Here is an 18,695-nt window from a genome sequence, read left to right on the forward strand (position 1 = left end):
ATTTTACCCCAGAGCAGATTCGGGCCGAGCGAGAAACCAAGTTCCATGGCTGCTTTCGCGGGCAGCTGTGCTTCGGCACTGCAACACCCTATTCAAGCCAGACACAGCTCTAGACAAGTTCACCGCCTGTCATGAGAGGGTCAATATCTCTCTCGATTCCTTTTGTTTCGAGGCTTCCTCCTCCTTAAACACCGCTAAAAGAGTAAGTTACTGTGTGGGTGTGTGTACTCGACTCGCCAGGATGTTTCTCTTACCACAAAGCTATCTGTCTCTGGGAGCGATTGCCCTTGTTGTATACTCCGCCGGCTGGATCATCTATACGACGTACTTCCACCCCTTGCGACACATTCCTGGACCGTTTCTCGCGCGTCTCAGTCGGGCTTGGATCACATGGCACATACTCCGGGGTGACATGGAACACGAGCAGCGGAGGCTGCACGCGGCGTACGGGCCTTTTGTGAGAATCGCACCGGACGAGGTGGCATGCTCGGACCCCAGAGCCATCCCCGTCATCTACCCCATGAAGGCGGCGCTTCCCAAGAGCGACTTCTACACCATGTGGCAGAACCCCAACATCGGCAACTTCCCGGACCACTTCAGCCAGCGCGACGAAAAGGTGCACGCCGAGCGGAGGAGGATCGTCAGCCACGTCTACTCCCTGAGCAATATCCTCCGCTCGGAGCCGTACATCGACCACTGCTCCGAGGTGTTTATGGAGAGGATGGGCGCGTACGCGGACGCCGACGAGGTGGTGGACCTGGGGGAGTGGCTTCAAATGTGCGTACGCTGGTTGTTCAGCTACTATACACTCAAACCCAAGCGTGGTGAAAAGGGGGGAACAGTCTCATTCTCTAACTGACTGGACTGGCCGATACAGGTACGCATTTGACGTCGTCGGCGAGCTCTTCTTCGGCAAAATGTTCGGCTTCATGAACGAGGGTCACGACCACGAGAACTGGATCGCCTCTCTGGACCTGCTCATGCCCTTTCTCACCATCACCAGCGTCATCCCCAGCTACCTGCGGACACTCCTGGCTGTCTCGGCGTTTTTGTTCCCCAAGGTGCGCCAGGCTTTTCACGCCCTGAACACCCTCGAGGCCGCGGCCAAGAGATGCGTCGTGGAGCGCAAGGAGCTGTTACAGAATCCCGACGCCGCGGGCGCCGCCGACGACAAAGGCCCGGGGCTGCGCCGCGACCTGCTGGCGCAAATGTTTGCCATTCAGCAGAGTAAAGGCGCCGACGTCAATTTTTCGGACAAGGATATGACCAAGGAGTCATATTCTGCCATGTGAGTTTACACGAGATCTCTCTCTCTCTCTCTCTCTCTCCGCACCACACGTATTCTCAGTTTGGAATTGGTGGGAACTGACTCTTCTTCTGGGGGCCCCCAAACCAAAAGATTCGCAGGGTCCGACACGACAGCCATCGCCATGCGAGCGACGCTGTATTTCCTCATGAAACATCCCACAATCTACGACCAAGTCGTGTCCGAGATTGACCAGGCGACGGCAAACGGCACCATCCCCACCACCGGCCCGATCGCCTACTCCCAAGCGACCAAGCTGCCGCTGCTGTGCGCGAGCATCAAAGAAGCCATGCGTCTCCATCCGAGCGTGGGCCTGACGCTGCCTCGTGACGTGCCTCCCCAGGGCCTGGTGATAGGCGACACGCCGATTCCCGGGGGCGGCACTCGCATCGGGATGAACGCGGCGGTGGTGCACTACGACCGGTCTATGTTTGGAGAGGACGCCGACGAGTTTCGACCGGAGCGGTGGCTCGTGGACAGCACGGCCCAGATGGATCGCTGCATGCTTCATTTCGGGGCGGGGACGAGGACGTGTCTTGGGAAGAATGTAAGTCTCCTCGCTCTCGCTCTCGCTCTCGCCTGCCTACCTACCCAGTATTCTATATTTGGTTACGAGTCTGGCCAGGCCCAACCAGCTCAGCATTGCAACACGCAACACCGCCCCACGTGGGAACATTCATGAAGAAGGACAAGATCTTTTCTCAGAAAAGGTGCACAACAGCTGACCGACTAACTTGTCTTTTTTTTTCTTTCCGAGAAATCAGATCTCCCTCAGCGAACTGCACAAGCTGATCCCGACTCTCCTGCGCGACTTCAAGCTGGACCGCGCCACCGAGGAGCCGTGGAAGACGTATAATTTCTTCTTCACCACGCAGAAAGGTCTGTTGGTCCGATTGCGGCGGCGGACGCCGAAGAGGGCAGAGACCGACACACCAGAAATAGAGAGAGGCGTTAATCTATAGGTTTCTGCGGACGAGGGTGGGACGTCTCTCTGCGTATAGTTGGAAGTGTTGTAACTACGAAAATTGGAAAAGGATACAGACAGGAGGGGGGGGCTATATTCTCTGAGATGTCCTAATCTGTCCTGGATCTCGACAAGAAGCAGACCATTCGATCCCTCGGGACAGGGACGAGGGACAAAAGGCTCCATGTCTGGTTCAGGTTCAGCAGCAGTGGAGGTGGCTTTCTGGTAGCAGAGCAGAGCACAGAACAGTTCTCCTGCGACAGGTATAAAAGCGAAGCGTTCCTTCTTTATTCGTCCCTATCCTATGCTACCTCCGAGGGGTTGAGCGTGAGGGTCATGTGTGAGCCACGAACTCGGACAGTTCAGCCCTGTGTGTTCATTCATCAATCGCAATCGTGAAGACCACCAGGTCAAGGCAACACTCCCCGATATGGCCAGACGTGATGTTATCCATTTAACGACATACTGGGATCGAGGATGCCATGATGGCCATCCATGGCCGTTTGAAACACCTTCATCTCCACTTCCACCTCCAATTCACCATTGATTCGACAGGAACCTCCTTAACCAGCCGAGGAAACTATGCATGCATGCATGCACGGTCCTTCTCGCGTAGCCTCCGTCTAGGTAGCAAAAGGTGGGGATCCCACCACACCCGAACCGAGCCTAATACACAACTAGCAAGGGAGGGTGAGACAATCAACAGGTATCAGGCATCTCTCCCAAGAAACTCGAAAGGGTCCAACCCAGACAGTCATGCGGCATGCCTTGAAAGTAAGTTTCCTCGTCTTATATAATTTATAATTGCGGGATGCGGGATACGGGATGTGGGATGTAGGTCATCGAGCATGAGAGGTGATTTCGTGGTATGATTGATATCGCTTTTCTTGAGTACTAGACACTTGTACCAAGTGACACGTCAGCACAGAAACAAAGTAATACCACGGGGTGATATCTAGTATACACCATACTTGATCGAAAGGCGCACCTCACCATCGAGTGTCTGAGATTCACTTATCCCGCCAGCTCCAGGTCAAAAGAGTGATATAGAGGATGGACTCGACGACACGAGAACAGCAACGCAACGCCCGCGCCGATATCACGGCAGTCATGCACCGCTACGCGTCTCTCGCGCGCGAAAACGCCGACTGGGACGCAATGGCCGCGCTGTTTGCCCCGGATGCGCTGTACCGTCTGCCCAACGGGGTCGCCGTGGACCCCAAGCGCATGGTCGAGGTGGTGCAGGGCAACGAAGCCAGATACATCCGCCACCACATCACGACCATCGACATCACCTTTGTGGGCGAGGCCGAGGCGCATTCGGAGGCGTTTTACCTGGCGGTCACGGACCGGGCGAGCCCGGATCACTGGGGCATGTGGAAGGATGTGTTTCGACGGAGGGAGGAGGATCACGTCTGGCTCATTCAGGACCGGACGATCTTTGTCGATGGCGCGGCGCCGGCAGGGTGGTACGCGACGGTTTACGGCATGCCAGGTGCGACTGCTGGTGGTTGAATTAGGGATGGAGTCCCCTGGAAGAAATCTGTCACTCGGCTGAAAGGGAGGAGACAATCACGGGGACAATAGTGTGCTCTCTAAGAGGTGTCTACCATTGTTTGCCTCGAAAATCTGGGATCGAATCCAAGCGAAGAAAGCTGTGGTCTCGAAGTCGCAAGTGCGTGGGGAAGAGGTCTTCGTTGTTTGATAGTGGTAACCCATCGTCAAAGGATTCTTGTCAAGGATTCATCATGAAAGATTGCGAAAAGTTCAGTCATCCGACCATCCTCCTCTTCATGACCTCGAAGCATAATTCGAACCATCGGTAAGTATGTGCGGGTGACGCATTGTGAGCCCGCTGTCAGATCAACAAGATCGGCTGAATTGGACCTCGCATACCACGTGCTTGGTGGGCAATCGCTTCGTCTAGCCCAGCCAGCTGGTGTTCTGGATGTCATATTGTCTCGAACGAACTCTCGAGCAGTCGGCACGGAAGTGGTGGGTGACTTTGAGGGCAAAAGGCTGACTTTTCTGAGCAGTCGCCAGTAGTGGCAGTGACAGTGGCCATGGCACCAGCGAAAGTCGAGGAACAGCAGTCAGTCATCGTCCATATGACCAGCCATGACTCCATTCAAAGCGCATATACTCCGATACTTGGCGCGTCTGTCATGGAAAAACTTGGAGATTCCGCTCGAGTGTCCATCCACAACTTCTCTCTTGCTCTGTGAGTGATCACAGCCATAGAAGCAGAGACACGAGAAGAATGGGCTCTTCAACGCCGCAGACGCCAGTTCTTATTGTAGGAGGTGGTCCCACAGGTCTCTTTCTGGCGTTGCGCCTTGCCCGAGCGGGAATCCGGACGGTGGTGTTTGAGCAAGACACCGAGCTCTATCCAACACCTCGTGCATTGGGATACTTTGGCCCCTCACAGTTTGCTCTTCAGCACGCAGGAATCTGGGAAGAAGTTCGAGACAAAGGCTACCTGCTCAGGGGCCTCTCGTGGAGGAAGACCACTCAACAGATATCTCCAGACAGCCGAAGCTGGGGTCCTCTGATTGCTTCCTGGGACCTGACCAAAGGATCCGCCTCGAAGGAGGGTGAATGTGGTTACGGCATGACGATACTCGGACAACATCGGTTGAGGGAGGTCATCCTGGCCAATCTAACGGCCTCGGGGCTTTCCCACGTCTATTTCGGTCACAAAGTTATTGGTGTTAGCCAGGAGGAAAATTCAGAAAGGGTGAATGTGACGGTCCTCGACGGGCAAGGTGGCCAGCGTTCCTTTGAGGGATCATATCTGGTGGCGGCCGATGGAGGAAAGTCCACAGTACGCAAACTGCTCGGCTTGTCCCTTGACGGAGTCACTTGGCCTCAGGTTCTAGTGGCGACGGACACTTGGGTCGACCTTCCAATGCCCGACGACGGTCCTCCGTTTGTGTATATTGTGGACCCAATTGACTGGGCTCTGTTTAGCCCCATACAAAGGCCGGCTGAGCATGGACCCAGCTACTATCGTATCACTGTGGCCATGTCTCTCGAGCAGTGTGAACCAGACGCTCTCGACTGGAATCTGAGACAGAAACTGGAAAGGTTGATTCCTGGCCCGCGACCGGCCAAGTATGAGGTGATACGGTCGCAGAGGTACGAGACTCATCAGCGAATTGTCCCATCCATGCTCTCTGGGAGATGTATGCTGATCGGTGATGCGGCACATCTGAACAATGTACGTTGGTCTCCCATGTTCTATCTCTCTCTTTATAACTTCCTCCTGACGGAACGTCTGCGTGGGAGAAGTGCTGATGAGTTGAATGCAGCCCTGGGGCGGATTGGGTCTCAGCACGGGCCTGCTTGACGCGGACTCCCTGGCCGACGCCCTAGCACACGTCCTAAGTGAAGGTGTATCGACATCAATACTTCGACGCTGGGCCGATGCGCGAAGAGAAGTGTTTCTCAAACTCGTCAGTCCAATCTCTTCGGCAAACAAGCTTCGCTGTCATGAGACTGATCCGGACAATCCCAACACTGATCCTTTCTTTGAGATGCTCAGAAAGGAGGATAACGAACAGGAATTGGCGGCTTTGATGTCGGACATGTCAGAGATGGCTACCGATGTGTCGCAGTTCATCGAGGTTCGAAGTGAGTCTGTAGGTAGATCTGTCTGATGGAGATGGAAATATCAATAGAGAAACAAGCGTTTGGCAAGCTTGAGCCTTGTGGCGGTTTCAAAGAGTCGATTCTCGGTGCTGACCAGTCAATGAGATCTGAAAACTGCGCACCCACATGTTTGAATCCTTCAGTTTCGATTCTGCCTCGCTCTTCACTTCAACCACCTCCTCGATGTCAATGATTCGCTTGTGTTCGCTTAAAATGCCCTCGTTCGAGAAATTTCACTTTCCAAAGTGTCGCAGCCGATTTGTCCCAGCCTCGTATCCGCGGTCTAGAACCGAAGAGCCCGAGCAGCTGAACACAACCCATGGAAACGTTTTCTGGTGACCGCAGCCTCAACCTCAGCCTTAGGGACGGTCTGACCATGTCTCGTCCTTTGCAGTCTCATTGTGACTGAATCCTGCTATGTCTCCAATGTAGGCCAGCGATCAAACCGCTCTCACAGTCGAGCTGTTGCCCTGTCCACGATGCTCTGTGAACTCTGCGATCAGATCCCATTCGGGGAGTTACCATCAGAAGAGCAAGACGCTTTACCGCATCATGCCAGCCTCGACGCCTTAGAGGCCTCGAAAGAGTCATGCGCGATATGCAGGCTCGTCTGGTGGGCGGCAGGCTGCTCCTTGATGGATATTGGTGGCATGGTGGCATTCAGACCTGGCGTGGAATACCCTTCAGGCCGCAGAATTATGACACGAGAGACCGAGAGCAATTATAGCTCCCTAGGAAGTTTACGTGCCATGGAGAATGGCGCATCCATGTTTGACAATTCCGGCCCAGAACCTGACCTCCGCGAGCCAGCCTTTTTGGATCCTCGCGAGCGCTTTCCAGCTGAGGAGGAGAGCAGTGGCAAGATTCGACCATGGCTCTTTGGCAGCTGGTACAAGTCCCCCTTCACAGATCGACCGCTTCAGTTGATAGGTCTCGGTGTGAGGCTGGGTACAGGACCTAGTGTGGAAGAAGCTGAGGGCAATAGCAATGAGAATGTTCGCATGAGAGGGACATTCCTCAGGATCCGTACAGACGACGGTATCATATCCCCTTACAAAACGACTAATACTTTTCTAATTTCCTGAGAAGATGCCGACCTGGCTATAACAGTCCCAGGCCGGCTTCGAACGAATCATCAAGGTTCTGCGATCGCTCTACAGCGAATCAAGACGTGGTTGAAAGATTGCAATGCCGGCCACGACTGCAATCGAAGTCATTCCTGTTCAGACAAACCTTCGTCACCACCATTACCGACTCGAGTCCTCGACGTCAATGGTTCAGGAGATACTATTCGGCTCGTGGAGACCAGTGGCCGGCACGGACACTACGTAGCCCTCAGCCATTGCTGGGGGCTCTCGCACCGCATTACAACAACAAAGAAGACATATGCAGACCACTGCAAAGGTATCTCGCTCGATGGGTTACCGGCAACTTTCCAACAAGCTGTCACCATTACTCGCGAGCTTGGGGTTCCCTTTCTGTGGATTGACTCCCTATGCATCATACAGGATGACGATGTAAGTCTCTTTCGTGTCTGTTAGAATATCCAGATCTTTACTTCCCACCTCTCCTTTGCCTCGGGCAATCCTAGGTACACTCACCTTCAATACATGTTTTCATCGCTTACGACTTGCTAGCTTGACTGGGAAATGGAGGCTTCCAGGATGGGCATTGTCTACTTTGCTTCTTACCTGAAACTGTCAGCTATGAGCTCAGCAGATGACTCCTCTGGTTGCTTTCGCGATGGGTCGAAGCCACTGGAAGTGACCAACTCCAGACCATACATCTCCGTCGATACTCTGTCCACAGGAAGACGATGCATACCGCTTGCGGCGCCTCTGGTGGTAGACTATACAGGTGATGGGGTTGTCTGCAGGACATTCAATAACATGTTCGGCATGCGTGGTACCCAGAAATCTCGAGTATACATCACGCCGGAATGGATGCCATCATCTCTGAAACAGAAACCAAGGATATATGTTGTTGGAAGCTTTGGGGCAACGGTCCAGCCATTGAAGCACGAGCCATTGAACAAGCGCGGATGGACACTTCAGGAGCGACTGCTTTCTCCGCGAACATTGCACTTTGGAACCGAGGAGCTCTACTGGGAATGCGAGCAATATGTGCTGGCCGAGGATGGTGCCCTTTTGTGTAGAGAGTTTCCAACGTTATCGAGGGTCATTTTCAGGCTCGAATTTCGTTGCTGACGGCTCTGTCTCCAAATCCGGATCGGACGACAAAGAAAGCAATGCAACCACCTGGCCCAATGTCTGGCTAAGTCTGGTTGAAGAATACACTTCTCGCAACCTGACACGAGACAACGACAAGCTGCCTGCTCTGTCCGGTATTGCGAACACTGTGGGCACTCTGACAAGGGACGAATACCTCGCTGGTCTCTGGCGCAACGATCTTCTCCAACACCTTTGCTGGTCAATAGAGACGTTCGAACCAACTCATCAGTGTAGTGACCCAGCACACGACGCGGCAATGCCTCCCCCGACCAAGTCAGAGGTGAGGTATCCGCCGAAATATCGCGCACCATCTTGGTCTTGGGCCAGCCTGGACGGCAAGGTGAATTTCCATCCTCTGAATAGAAAGAATCTGAGGGCTCGGTGTATCTGCGCACATGTTGATATTGCGGGGAAAGATCGATACGGCAGGGCCAAGAAGGGCTGGATCACGCTGGAGGTAAGGTCTCGCCACTGACATCTTTTTTGAATTCCCCCTTTTCGCGCTCGACCACGTTGAACTGTCTCCGACTATCGTCCATGAGCCCTAATAAAGATCCATACAGGCCCCGCTATACCTCCTCCAAGCCGCCAAATCGGATGCAAAATATCGCAAACTCCACCCAATGTCGACCGAAGTGGACATTCTTGTTGCCGGCAACACCAAGGTGGCAGCAGTGCATGGCCGCGGCTCCGCAACCTTTGACGACAAGCCGCATTTCCCCAGTTTCGCCCTCATGATCGACGGTCAGCGAGGCCTAGTCCTCAAGGCTATAGAGCCTTGGGAGTTTGTCAGGATTGGGACAGTCATGTATGGGCCCATGCAAAGAGGTGGGAGGGCCGATGATGGTAATAACACTGTGGAGGATAACGAGTCTGCCGAGCTTGTGAATGGTGGAGGCTACTCGGCAGCGGAAATCACTGCACTATCGATAGCAAAGGGGATGGCGCAGAAGATCACCATCTATTGAGTCGGTTGGCCAGGTCGTATACGGTGGTCGCGCAGAGCCAGCAACAACAGCTGAGTCGAAGAGATGAGATGGTAGTGGCGCGCACGAGCGATATTAATCTAATGTATAATTCTCTCCAGTAATCTACTCAGGCTTCGATGTGTTTTGTAATGGGCCGGGAAGGCACCAGTCTGATTTATAACTCCAGTCCCTTTCCTTTCCTCTCACAGTACGCCAACTTCTTTATTAACTACAGATTGTGAGAGTCCAAGCTTATTCCTGGGTGTAGAGTCCTTGGTTCACTCTAGAGAGACATGGCGGAGAGCTTGAGCGAGGGAGCCGTATGAAGACTGGGCCAGCAAAGAAAATTTACGGCCATTGTTGAATTTTCTGCAGGGCTGCAACGTTTCTCCGCGCATTCAGTCTTCGCAAGCATTGTGCAATCACATTGATCGGGTGGATGCATAATCTTGGACCTCCGAGCCAGCAGCGGCGCAAACCGCACACTTCGTGCAAGATTCTGATCATTGTGCTCAGCAAAGCACAGGTATGTAATGCGAGGTGGAAAGACGACCCGGTCAATGTCTCCCTCACTCCTTCTCGCACTTCCCACTCCCATGCTTCGAAAAGCATTGCTCACCAGTCAGCCGAGTACCTACGCAGGGCAGTGCCGCGAGGGCCGCTCGTCGAATTGTGACATGCAATCTTCAGGCCGACCAAGATCGCCGCCTCCTTCTCACGCCAAACCCTTCAAAATCCTGTTATTGAAGACATACCCACAAGCGAAATGTGGCTTCGAGCCCGTCACCTCCCAGATTCTGTCACAATCACTTGTATACCACACCGCAGCACACACAATGCAGGGGTCGACTCAAAGAGGAGGTGGACAAGAACCAGGCGTCTCCCGAAAGAAGACAATTTCAAGATCATTTTGATTCCCTTGGGACAATATCGACGAACACCACCGAACATGCCTCCGTCGAATTCCCCGAAGCGCGCCAATAACAAGCCATGGCCACGCCATGGCCTCAACAATCCCCCAGCGAACGGTGGTCAGCAAAGATCTAGCGAACAGCAGCTCTAAGTGACGTCTTTTGGCTACAGAGTGGGGGAGCATTCGGCATCCTTCCTCCCCAGTAATCCTAGAATAAGAAGCCAGTCACGATCAAGAAGGCGGACTACGGTTGGAGTCAATCTCTGCGAAGCTTGGAGCATGTGGTGGCGGCCCTTTGCTACGGAGTAGCACTCGGTACACATGTTTTGAGGCCCATGTGTTTCAGGGGCAGCCGAGAAATCCGAGCCCAAGAAACCCACAGGTGACGAGATTACAGGACCGGGTACGAACTTGGGGAGGCAATCAAGCCAAACAGTCCGGCGGCAACCTTCGAGTACTCTGGGATCGTGAGAAAAGCGATGAGGACGTCGTCGGTCTTTGACTCTACTTTGCTGCTCGGTACTTTCCGACTGAAATAAGATCAATCCTCCTTCATCGGTGCGAGGTCTCTTAGGGGGATATCTACATCTCGTGCGAACAAAAGATCAATGGGGTTTTCTAACACAGAGCCATCCCACCTGTCGGAAGATTTCTGACATGCGACAGGACGCCACGCGAGAGACTAGGGCGAACCTGAAGCACGCCAGGCCCATAGGTTCCAGCACCCGTTAGACGGCTGCATCTGTGAGTGGCTCCCTCAAACCTCCGCTCTCCATCTTTTCCCTGACCCTGTCCACTGCGTTTCCATCATCCTCAGGTCTGCAACGGCAGTCGTTCGAAGGATGGTCTCAAGCTTGGTGCCGCCCTCTTAAAGACCCCCGTCGTCAATAATCTCACTGCGCCACAGCCGACCTGGCTGAAAGAAACAATGCTGATTCGGCTATCGAAAAAAGGTCGCATTGACGGCCACCAACGATCGCTGTACCTGCATGCCACCTCATCCATGCAAGTCATGCTCTATCCCGGTCTGTTCTGTGTCCCCTTCTGCAACCTCGTGTCGGGGTGAGCTTCTCTGCCCATTCCCCAGTCCCTGTCTTTGCTGGGCAAACAGTGGCACGGCGGTTGGTCATTCAAATTTTTGTTGCAGTTTGTGCGTCGGATTTCGTCTTTGCTCTCTCCTACCTACCCACCAAACCCCCAGCCTGGAAACACATCGGACATCGTCAATCATAGTAAGAGTTGCAGGCGACAGACCGCCCGGGCGTGTCACGATGCTCACCTTGTAACTGTTTCATGGTGCCCTGGGTCCCAAACTTTGCTGGGGCGAGTTGCAAGGTCACCCGCCTCTCAAGCATTCCTTTTACAGTCACTCATTTGTCCCTGTTTTGATCGGTTTCTTTTTCCCTACTGGCTGGTCCGGAACTTTGAACATGCCGACGAGGTGGTTGTCCATTCGCAAACGGAATCCTCTTCTTCACAACCCGTCGACCGCTGAACCGACTGCGAAGCAGCAGGACTTTGATTTTGCCTTTGGGGATTCATCTTCGACCGGCCAGAGTGCTGCAGGCAGCGTTGGGCCCAGGCTGGTTCAGATCCGTCCAACGACATCCGGTGGCCCAACCGGGAAGCGGAAACTGCGTGTCGAGGTCCCTTCCATCCGACCGCTGACATCAGAGAATCACCGACCCTCACCTCTGCAGAACGTGAATGGTGTATCGAAGTCAGAAGACAGCTTGATAGGCCTGGCTTTTGGCAGTCCTAGTCACCCTCCCGCATTCTTCTGTGTTCCTCCCGAACAGTCCGGCGTTTTCGATCAAAGTCCTGTCCTCCGCCAGCATCAGGAAACCTCGAGCAATACCGCTCAGATGAACTCTAAGAGATGGAGGAAGCTAGGGACGCTGTTCAGATCTCGACAAGCCGCTATCAGACGAGATGAGGTCCCTTCAGGCCCCACGATAGGCCTTCCGACCGGTTTCGTGGTTTTGGACAAAGACACAGCCTCCGAGACAACGAAAGCTGAGGGAGATAAGCTGCGAACGACGCAACCAGAGCATCCCAGACGTGATGCACCGCCACCCCCAGTCGAGAAGGATCAAAGATCCTTGACTGCGAAGACGACGGACTTAGTCATTCAGAAGCCTGAAGACGACTCAATCTCAAGACCGTCAACTGCGACCGCGACCGATTCTGGGTCTGTAAGGGAGCCGTATACACGCCCGCCTCTACCAAAGCTCGAACTGGATATTCCTTTCAATCTTCCCGCGGCCAAGCGCTCTTCCTCACTTCTTGCAAGACGAAGTAAGGCGCTGGACAGTCTTAAATCCTTCGACGACAGTCGGCCGACAACGAAGGGAACCGGTAACGGTGAACACGACGACCACAAAGGTCCTGAATCAGAACCTTCCACGCCACTGATGCCACCGAGACGACTGACGACGCCAACCATGACGAGGTCGCCGGCAGCAAGCAAATATTCGCTCTTTCCAACCACTTCCCCTGCCCCTGTGAAGATCGTCGGTCGAGTCCCCGACGCAGGTTATGATTACCTGCCACCTACTCAATTACGAAGATCAGCCACTTCCCCAGCCCGCCTGTCTCCTATGCAAGACCACTTCTCCGTGCCAAAGCCACAACCTCTCAATCCGATCAAGATTGCTTCTCCGAACGATCAGACAATCAACAGCCCTGAAGATAATACGGCGTCGACGGATCGCGAGCCACCTTGGAGCTCTGCTCACTCGCTCCAATCATCTGTTTCTTCCGCAACCACGGTCGACGAAATATTCTTCGATATCAAGTCATTTCGAGATTCCAAGGGCGTAGAGGACGGCCATTTCGTCATGACCAGACCTGATTCGGTCCAAGTAGAGCTTGCTCGGACACGGTCGAAACGGGCACCTCCCCCCAGCCACTTGCGGCACGTGGAAGCTTCAGCAACAGGCGCAAGTGGTGTCTCTGAGCGGCACACCCCGATTCCACCAGAGCCGCCGGCAGCATCTAGCGGTGGCCTTTCTGCATGGACGACGAAGCACACGTCGGTCAACACGGCCTACTTCGACGAAGCAATTGCTGCAGTGGAGAGACTAACAGCACCCACGGGCAGTGCCACCTCTGCCGCTGAGAAAATCCCCAGTGTCCCTACGCTCACGATTGCAAACCATGACGAAAAATCGAATCAACCACCTCCAATCGTTACCGTCCAGTATCAATGGTCGTCCGATCATCAGTCTCGACTGGGCAGCAAGACTCACGAAGAAGTTGGCCGTCTGATCCCTTCGCCCGTGGTTGAAATAAAGGAAGATGACTCTCCTAGATCGAACGCATCGACCGTGAAGGTTGCGAGATCACCATCAGTCCAGCAATCGCAAGCGCCGAAGAGTGTACCTCCTCGCGTGGCCGCGGTCAAGCGCGTGGATCGCCCCATTGACGACTCGCCCACAATTCCACAAGGCCCTCCCAGCCCAAAGAGAACAGCAAAGTCGATGACAACATCACCAGCGGACGACAAGCCGCCCCCAGTCCCGAAAAAGGACGCCAAGTTCATCCCTCTCTCGAAATACGCGGCAAAGAGCACTGTGACGGCCATCGAGCAACGTTCGGGTGTCATCCCATCGAGACCTGTGCGTGCTAATACGGAAGACCTGGCTTTGCGGTCGGCGGCTCCTCGGGCGTCAAAAGAACGATCTGCGACGTTGCCTTCATCGCTGCAGCCCCATTCCCATGACGCGATGCAGAAATCGTCACTACGTGGTCTCGAAAAGACCGTCCCTCCCCGATCTAATCCGGTCGCTTCGAATCCAGTGACTGCAGAAGTCGCAGTTGCGCGAACTGTCTCGCTCTCTCGGAAGCAGTCCGCGCGCATCCACGTCCCTGGACCCAGACTCGCCGCACGCCGCGCCGAAGCCCAGGCCCAAGCTCAGGCACAGGCCCAAACATCATCGCAATCACATCTCCGAACTGGCTCTGCACAGAGAAACCATGCGCGCAATCCATCCACCACGTCTCAGAGATCGAACAAATCACAACGCTCATTCCTCGGGGGCGGACACCGGCACAAACGCACGGCGTCTTCGGCTAAGTCAGCCTCTCGCGGCTCCAAAGACCTCTCCGGCGCCAAGAACACTCTCAAAGTCACCAAGCCGCAGCCAGACGGCAAGGCTGGGTCCACGTTTGGCAAATTGCTGTGGAGCAAGGAGTCGGAAAAGCAGCTCATCAAGGAGGCGCGCAAGTGGGAGATTCTCGAGAAGAAGAGCTACAGTCCAATCGTGGTACCAGCCGCGCGAGGACACCGGCCTGGAGTCAGTGTCGGTGTTGTTCTAGAGAATGTGTGATTTCTTTCGAGTCTCCGTGTCTTCTTTACACTTGTGATTCTTGTCTATATATATACATTTTTGACATCTCTCCTTTGTTCTTGTTATTATTTTGGCAGGGGGGGTTTTTCATGCATGAACTAGCGCCAGCAAGCGTTGAATGGGGCATCTTTTCCATCTGTCTATCTACCATGGCGGTAGTGCATATCTATCAACCCACATCAACTTATACCAACACACACATGTGCGTGTGCCGAGCATCATCCACTGGTATGATGCGTGTTGAGAGCGGGTATCTAGGCGTTTTGTATATTTTACCTGCGTTGCATATATGCTCATGGCAGGGCAAGGCAAGGCAACGCTGCCCTGGCTGGGCAGGGCTGGAATGGACTGGAACTGGGCTGGGATGGGCGCATCCTCGCGAAGCGGATTCGAATGGTTATCCCCAGTCCGAGCCGCAACTGGAGGGGCGAAGGGCGGAGGGCGGAGCACTTGATATGGCGACGGTGACGGCTTTGGGGATGAGGAGGGTGAGCTTGGCTTGGGGATTTTTTTATGAACATTCACAACTGCAATACTTTGAAGAGTCTGTATTGGATTCAAGAGAGCAGGAAGGGAGAGAGCGACACACAGAGCGACACAGAGAAAGAGACAGAGTAAAGCACCATGTAAGACTCCTCGGGATTAGACACAGAATTACATGGTCGCGTACAGAGAGTATTCCGGAAATAACATTCTCCCTTTGATGCATCCCCATCGCTGTCACTTGCCTCGGCCGTCCAAATACCCACTGGTCCCCGCCTGGATCGTGAATTCGTTCATCAGTCATTAGAGCTTCGTCTGCAACCCATACTCCCGTACTCCTGTACTCCTGTACTCCCGGAGAAGAAAATCGAAGAAAAGAAACCGCGTTCAGTCCCGATGTGCATTCATTCAATGACCCCGCCGACCCACCCTCTCCCCAGCTCACAAGAAATTCAAGTCCCAGCGACCACCGATGACGGTTTTCCCCTCCACAGCAACAGAGTAGCGATGAATCAGTAGACTCGGCGGTAGTGGATGCCTATGCTCGAGGGCGAGGTGCTCGGCGAATTCGCGGACGGTGGCGAAGGCGGTCAATCCGCGCTCAAGCTCGTGGCCGGTCGCGAAGCAGAATACACAGCCGTACTTGACCACGCCGTAGCTGTCGCGCCGGTTGTGGGTTGACAAAGAAGTCGAGGTGGACAAGCTGGACGTCTTCTCCGACGGTGGGAGGTATAGATGGCACTTGGCCAGAAAGGAGCTGCGATACTGAATGTCCAAGCCGGGGTGCTCGCGAATCTCGTCCGTGTTGTGGATGTTGGACGACGTGCTGGCGGCGACGTGATAGCGGACCTTGCAGGCGCAGTGGGAGCATTGCCAGTTCAAGAACGCGCCACCAAAAGCCTTCAGCGTGCGCTTATTATCGTCGTTCAGCTCTTTCTTCTCCACGAACCCTAGTCGGCCTCTGTCACGGTGGTTGCTGATCCCCAAGGCCCCAGGACAGAAATTGCCAAGTTCTGCAGGCCTGAGGTCTTCTGGGGCAGCACGGTGTGGGATGCTAGGACATACCGCGGGCAGCTGCTTGATCTGGTCCTGTCTGTAGAGAAGAGTTTCCCAGATGGTCCCAAAAGGCCGACGCTCTTGCAGGTCCCGATCGTAGTGTTCCACGAAGATGGTCTGGACTCCGCGCACGGAGGACAGTAGCTGCTCTACGATTTGTAGCAAGTATTGTGAGGCGAGATCGTCTGAGCCGTCGATCAAATAAGGGAGTCGCTGGTAATCGATGGTAGCAAGAGATTTCAATCGCAGCTGTAGGATCTGGAGTCGTGGATCATAGGCTTGAATCGAATTAGGCACAACATCCGGAAATATGTACCAGTCGATCAAGGTGCGAAGTTTACGCCGGATTTGGTTGAGGGTGACTTGTAGGTCGTCGATGGCTTGTCGAATTGTTATGGGGCCAGGTGGAGGTGGCATGGGACCAGGATCGAGAACGTTGGCGGCCATGGTTTCTACATCGGTCAATTGAGGATTGGTGACGTTTTCGCAGCCTTGGACCTCAGAGCTATAGGATATGGGTGGGCGACACAGACTGTATCATGCTCTGGAGTGAAAGCCGTCGGTGATGAGCGGACACAGACCGAAGTGCTTGGAGGTCAAACGGTCTCGGCATGAATATCGTGCTTTGTGCAACGAAGCTCGCGCGGAGACTTGGACGAAAAGATAAATGACTGCGTCAGGAAGAGAAACTACCTTTTGAAACTCGTTGTGGCAGAGGGTCATGCGGATTCAATGTTGTGGCCACCTTTTGGGCCGAATAAGCTTGCGTTTCCCGCCCCAACCACGATCGAACAAGTTTGGATGGGGGATAGTGTTACGACAAGGCGAGGAAACAGGGCGACGAAAGGCTGCTTAAGTGCCCAAGAGAGCGGGCGCCTGCATATGAATCGTGGCGCAAATCAGGGCTGAAGCGCTATGATGCTAAGAGGTTAATGAGGCGAGGTTCGCATGATTTAGCGTGGAGCATGGACTCTGGCATGGCTGACGAGGGGTGAGAGGGGTGGAAGTGGGTGTTGGACGGGAAAGCGTGGGAGACGAAGAGGAGCAAGCTGCGGTTGGGTGTTCGGTTGGTGTTGTCTTGCTTGGTGTAATAGTTGGTGTGGCAGTGTGGATGTGGTTGCAGCGCAGGGTGCAAAATATGTCGTCATTCGTGTCATTCGGTCATTCGGTCATTTGAAAACTAGGCCATTTTCGGACCTTTATCAAACTCGTCAAGGTGACAGCGTCCCTGAAATGAGGCTTGTATCTTCAATCGCCTAGACTTCCCCTCAGAAGCACGCTCACCATGCCCACCGAGTTGGAAGAGGTAAGCCCAATCTTTGGAAATTCATGGCTATCATAGCTAAATCGTCCTAGTTGCTCGAGTTTTTACATCATGGAAACACTCAGATTCGACAACTTGGTAAGCAAACCCCTTCGTTTGAGTATCTCTACCCTCGACTTCCCCTCGACTCCTCTGGGTGTCTCGAAATACAAATAGAGGGTTACATGGCAGGAAGATCCGAACTAACAGAATCCCTCTCATTCAGCCTGTGATCATCTTGTTGGACACTCTTCAGATCCGACAGTCTTCAAAAAGCCTCAACTCGTCCCTGTGAGAGACCTGAAACTTCTCGTTAAGGACTATACCGTATGTCTGAGTCTATACATATGTACCATTTACGCAGTTCTGACGCAGCTCCATGGTTTGGCTCTAGCCCATAGCTAAGAATGCTCTCACGATTTTGATCAACATCAGTCATGACACTGAAATCCTCGAGAATCTGGTGGCAGACGACGAACTTATTGAAACCTTGCTCAGAAAGATAACAGTATGTAGGTTGGATTCCACCTCCAGGCCCTCGGTTTCATGCCCACGTTACCAAGGCGAAGCTGACTGCAATTGAAGGACCCGAAGGAGCAAACTGCTGATGAAATTGCCATGCTCCTCTCCAACCTCGCCAAAAAAGACGACATGGAGAAGTTGATCAATCTAAAACGAGCCTTGCCCGTTAAAACAGTCTCTACATCCCCCTATGCCCTCGATCAACTGCTTGACTGCTTTGTGAAAGGAGCCGATGGGTCTCTCAACAAACACGCAAATTTCGACTATGTGGCATATCTCTTGGCCGACTTGTCAAAACACAAAGTGGGCCGGGATTATTTTCTGAGCAAGAGGGATTATGATGGTGTGGTGCCCATAAGCAAACTAACAGTCTTTACAGAGCACAAAAGCCACATTCGGCGGAGAGGAGTGGCCAGTACAATCAAGAATGTTGCCTTTGAAGTGGACAAACATCCTTTGCTTCTGGCTGACGACACCGAAATTGTGGACGGAGTTCCTGGCGTCAACATATTACCTTACATCCTGCTACCACTTGCTGGATCAGAGGAGTTCCCGGAAGAAGAGTCAGCAAACATGCTCCCAGATTTGCAACTCCTGCCACCCGATAAGGCCAGGGACAGTGACAACGACATTCTTACAACACATCTCGAAACCTTGTTGCTGCTAACCACGACGAAGGAAGGACGGGAAAAGTTGAGACAAGTGCAGGTTTATCCGCTGATCAGAGAGACGCATACGCACGTCGAGGATGAGGGCGTTAGGGAGGCCTGTGACCGACTAGTGCAAGTACTCATGAGAGATGAGGAAGAGAGGCCAAAGGTCGAAGAGGTTGACGAAGAAGAAAAGATAGAAGAGATATTTTGAGTAGACGTCAATTACAGCTCGACGGGATTGCAAGGCTCCGGATGTTATGTTTTTCCGAACAGATACTCCGAGACGCTCAGAT

At 53.6% G+C, this 18,695-nt stretch overlaps 7 protein-coding genes across 7 annotated transcripts; 6 read left to right on the top strand and 1 right to left on the bottom strand.

The window, feature by feature from the left end:
- Positions 1 to 241: 241 nt before the first annotated feature.
- Positions 242 to 2,268, top strand: Z517_00885 (uncharacterized protein; the record flags this gene model as incomplete). The annotated part of the gene is made up of 4 exons (XM_013433848.1): positions 242 to 777; positions 878 to 1,288; positions 1,349 to 1,853; positions 2,071 to 2,268. The coding sequence occupies 4 exons, from the start codon at positions 242 to 244 to the stop codon at positions 2,266 to 2,268; spliced, it is 1,650 nt and encodes a 549-aa protein (XP_013289302.1).
- A 1,055-nt stretch (positions 2,269 to 3,323) lies between these two features.
- Positions 3,324 to 3,785, top strand: Z517_00886 (uncharacterized protein; the record flags this gene model as incomplete). Its single annotated transcript, XM_013433849.1, has 1 exon — positions 3,324 to 3,785. The coding sequence occupies one exon, from the start codon at positions 3,324 to 3,326 to the stop codon at positions 3,783 to 3,785; it is 462 nt and encodes a 153-aa protein (XP_013289303.1).
- Positions 3,786 to 4,530: 745 nt separating this feature from the next.
- On the top strand, positions 4,531 to 5,929 carry Z517_00887 (uncharacterized protein; the record flags this gene model as incomplete). The annotated part of the gene is made up of 2 exons (XM_013433850.1): positions 4,531 to 5,490; positions 5,582 to 5,929. The coding sequence occupies 2 exons, from the start codon at positions 4,531 to 4,533 to the stop codon at positions 5,927 to 5,929; spliced, it is 1,308 nt and encodes a 435-aa protein (XP_013289304.1).
- Positions 5,930 to 6,400: 471 nt separating this feature from the next.
- On the top strand, positions 6,401 to 9,120 carry Z517_00888 (uncharacterized protein; the record flags this gene model as incomplete). Its single annotated transcript, XM_013433851.1, has 5 exons — positions 6,401 to 6,959; positions 7,011 to 7,438; positions 7,559 to 8,120; positions 8,164 to 8,609; positions 8,716 to 9,120. The coding sequence occupies 5 exons, from the start codon at positions 6,401 to 6,403 to the stop codon at positions 9,118 to 9,120; spliced, it is 2,400 nt and encodes a 799-aa protein (XP_013289305.1).
- A 2,343-nt stretch (positions 9,121 to 11,463) lies between these two features.
- Z517_00889 (uncharacterized protein) lies at positions 11,464 to 14,364 on the top strand (the record flags this gene model as incomplete). The annotated part of the gene is made up of 1 exon (XM_013433852.1): positions 11,464 to 14,364. The coding sequence occupies one exon, from the start codon at positions 11,464 to 11,466 to the stop codon at positions 14,362 to 14,364; it is 2,901 nt and encodes a 966-aa protein (XP_013289306.1).
- A 945-nt stretch (positions 14,365 to 15,309) lies between these two features.
- Z517_00890 (uncharacterized protein) lies at positions 15,310 to 16,371 on the bottom strand (the record flags this gene model as incomplete). The annotated part of the gene is made up of 1 exon (XM_013433853.1): positions 15,310 to 16,371. The coding sequence occupies one exon, from the start codon at positions 16,369 to 16,371 to the stop codon at positions 15,310 to 15,312; it is 1,062 nt and encodes a 353-aa protein (XP_013289307.1).
- Positions 16,372 to 17,209: 838 nt separating this feature from the next.
- Z517_00891 (uncharacterized protein) lies at positions 17,210 to 18,613 on the top strand (the record flags this gene model as incomplete). Its single annotated transcript, XM_013433854.1, has 5 exons — positions 17,210 to 17,230; positions 17,281 to 17,326; positions 17,454 to 17,554; positions 17,622 to 17,735; positions 17,813 to 18,613. 5 exons carry the CDS (start codon positions 17,210 to 17,212, stop codon positions 18,611 to 18,613), a joined length of 1,083 nt encoding a protein of 360 aa, XP_013289308.1.
- Positions 18,614 to 18,695: the final 82 nt, after the last annotated feature.

The sequence above is a fragment of the Fonsecaea pedrosoi genome (genome assembly GCF_000835455.1).
Source record: "Fonsecaea pedrosoi CBS 271.37 unplaced genomic scaffold supercont1.1, whole genome shotgun sequence".
Classification (NCBI taxonomy): domain Eukaryota; kingdom Fungi; phylum Ascomycota; class Eurotiomycetes; order Chaetothyriales; family Herpotrichiellaceae; genus Fonsecaea; species Fonsecaea pedrosoi.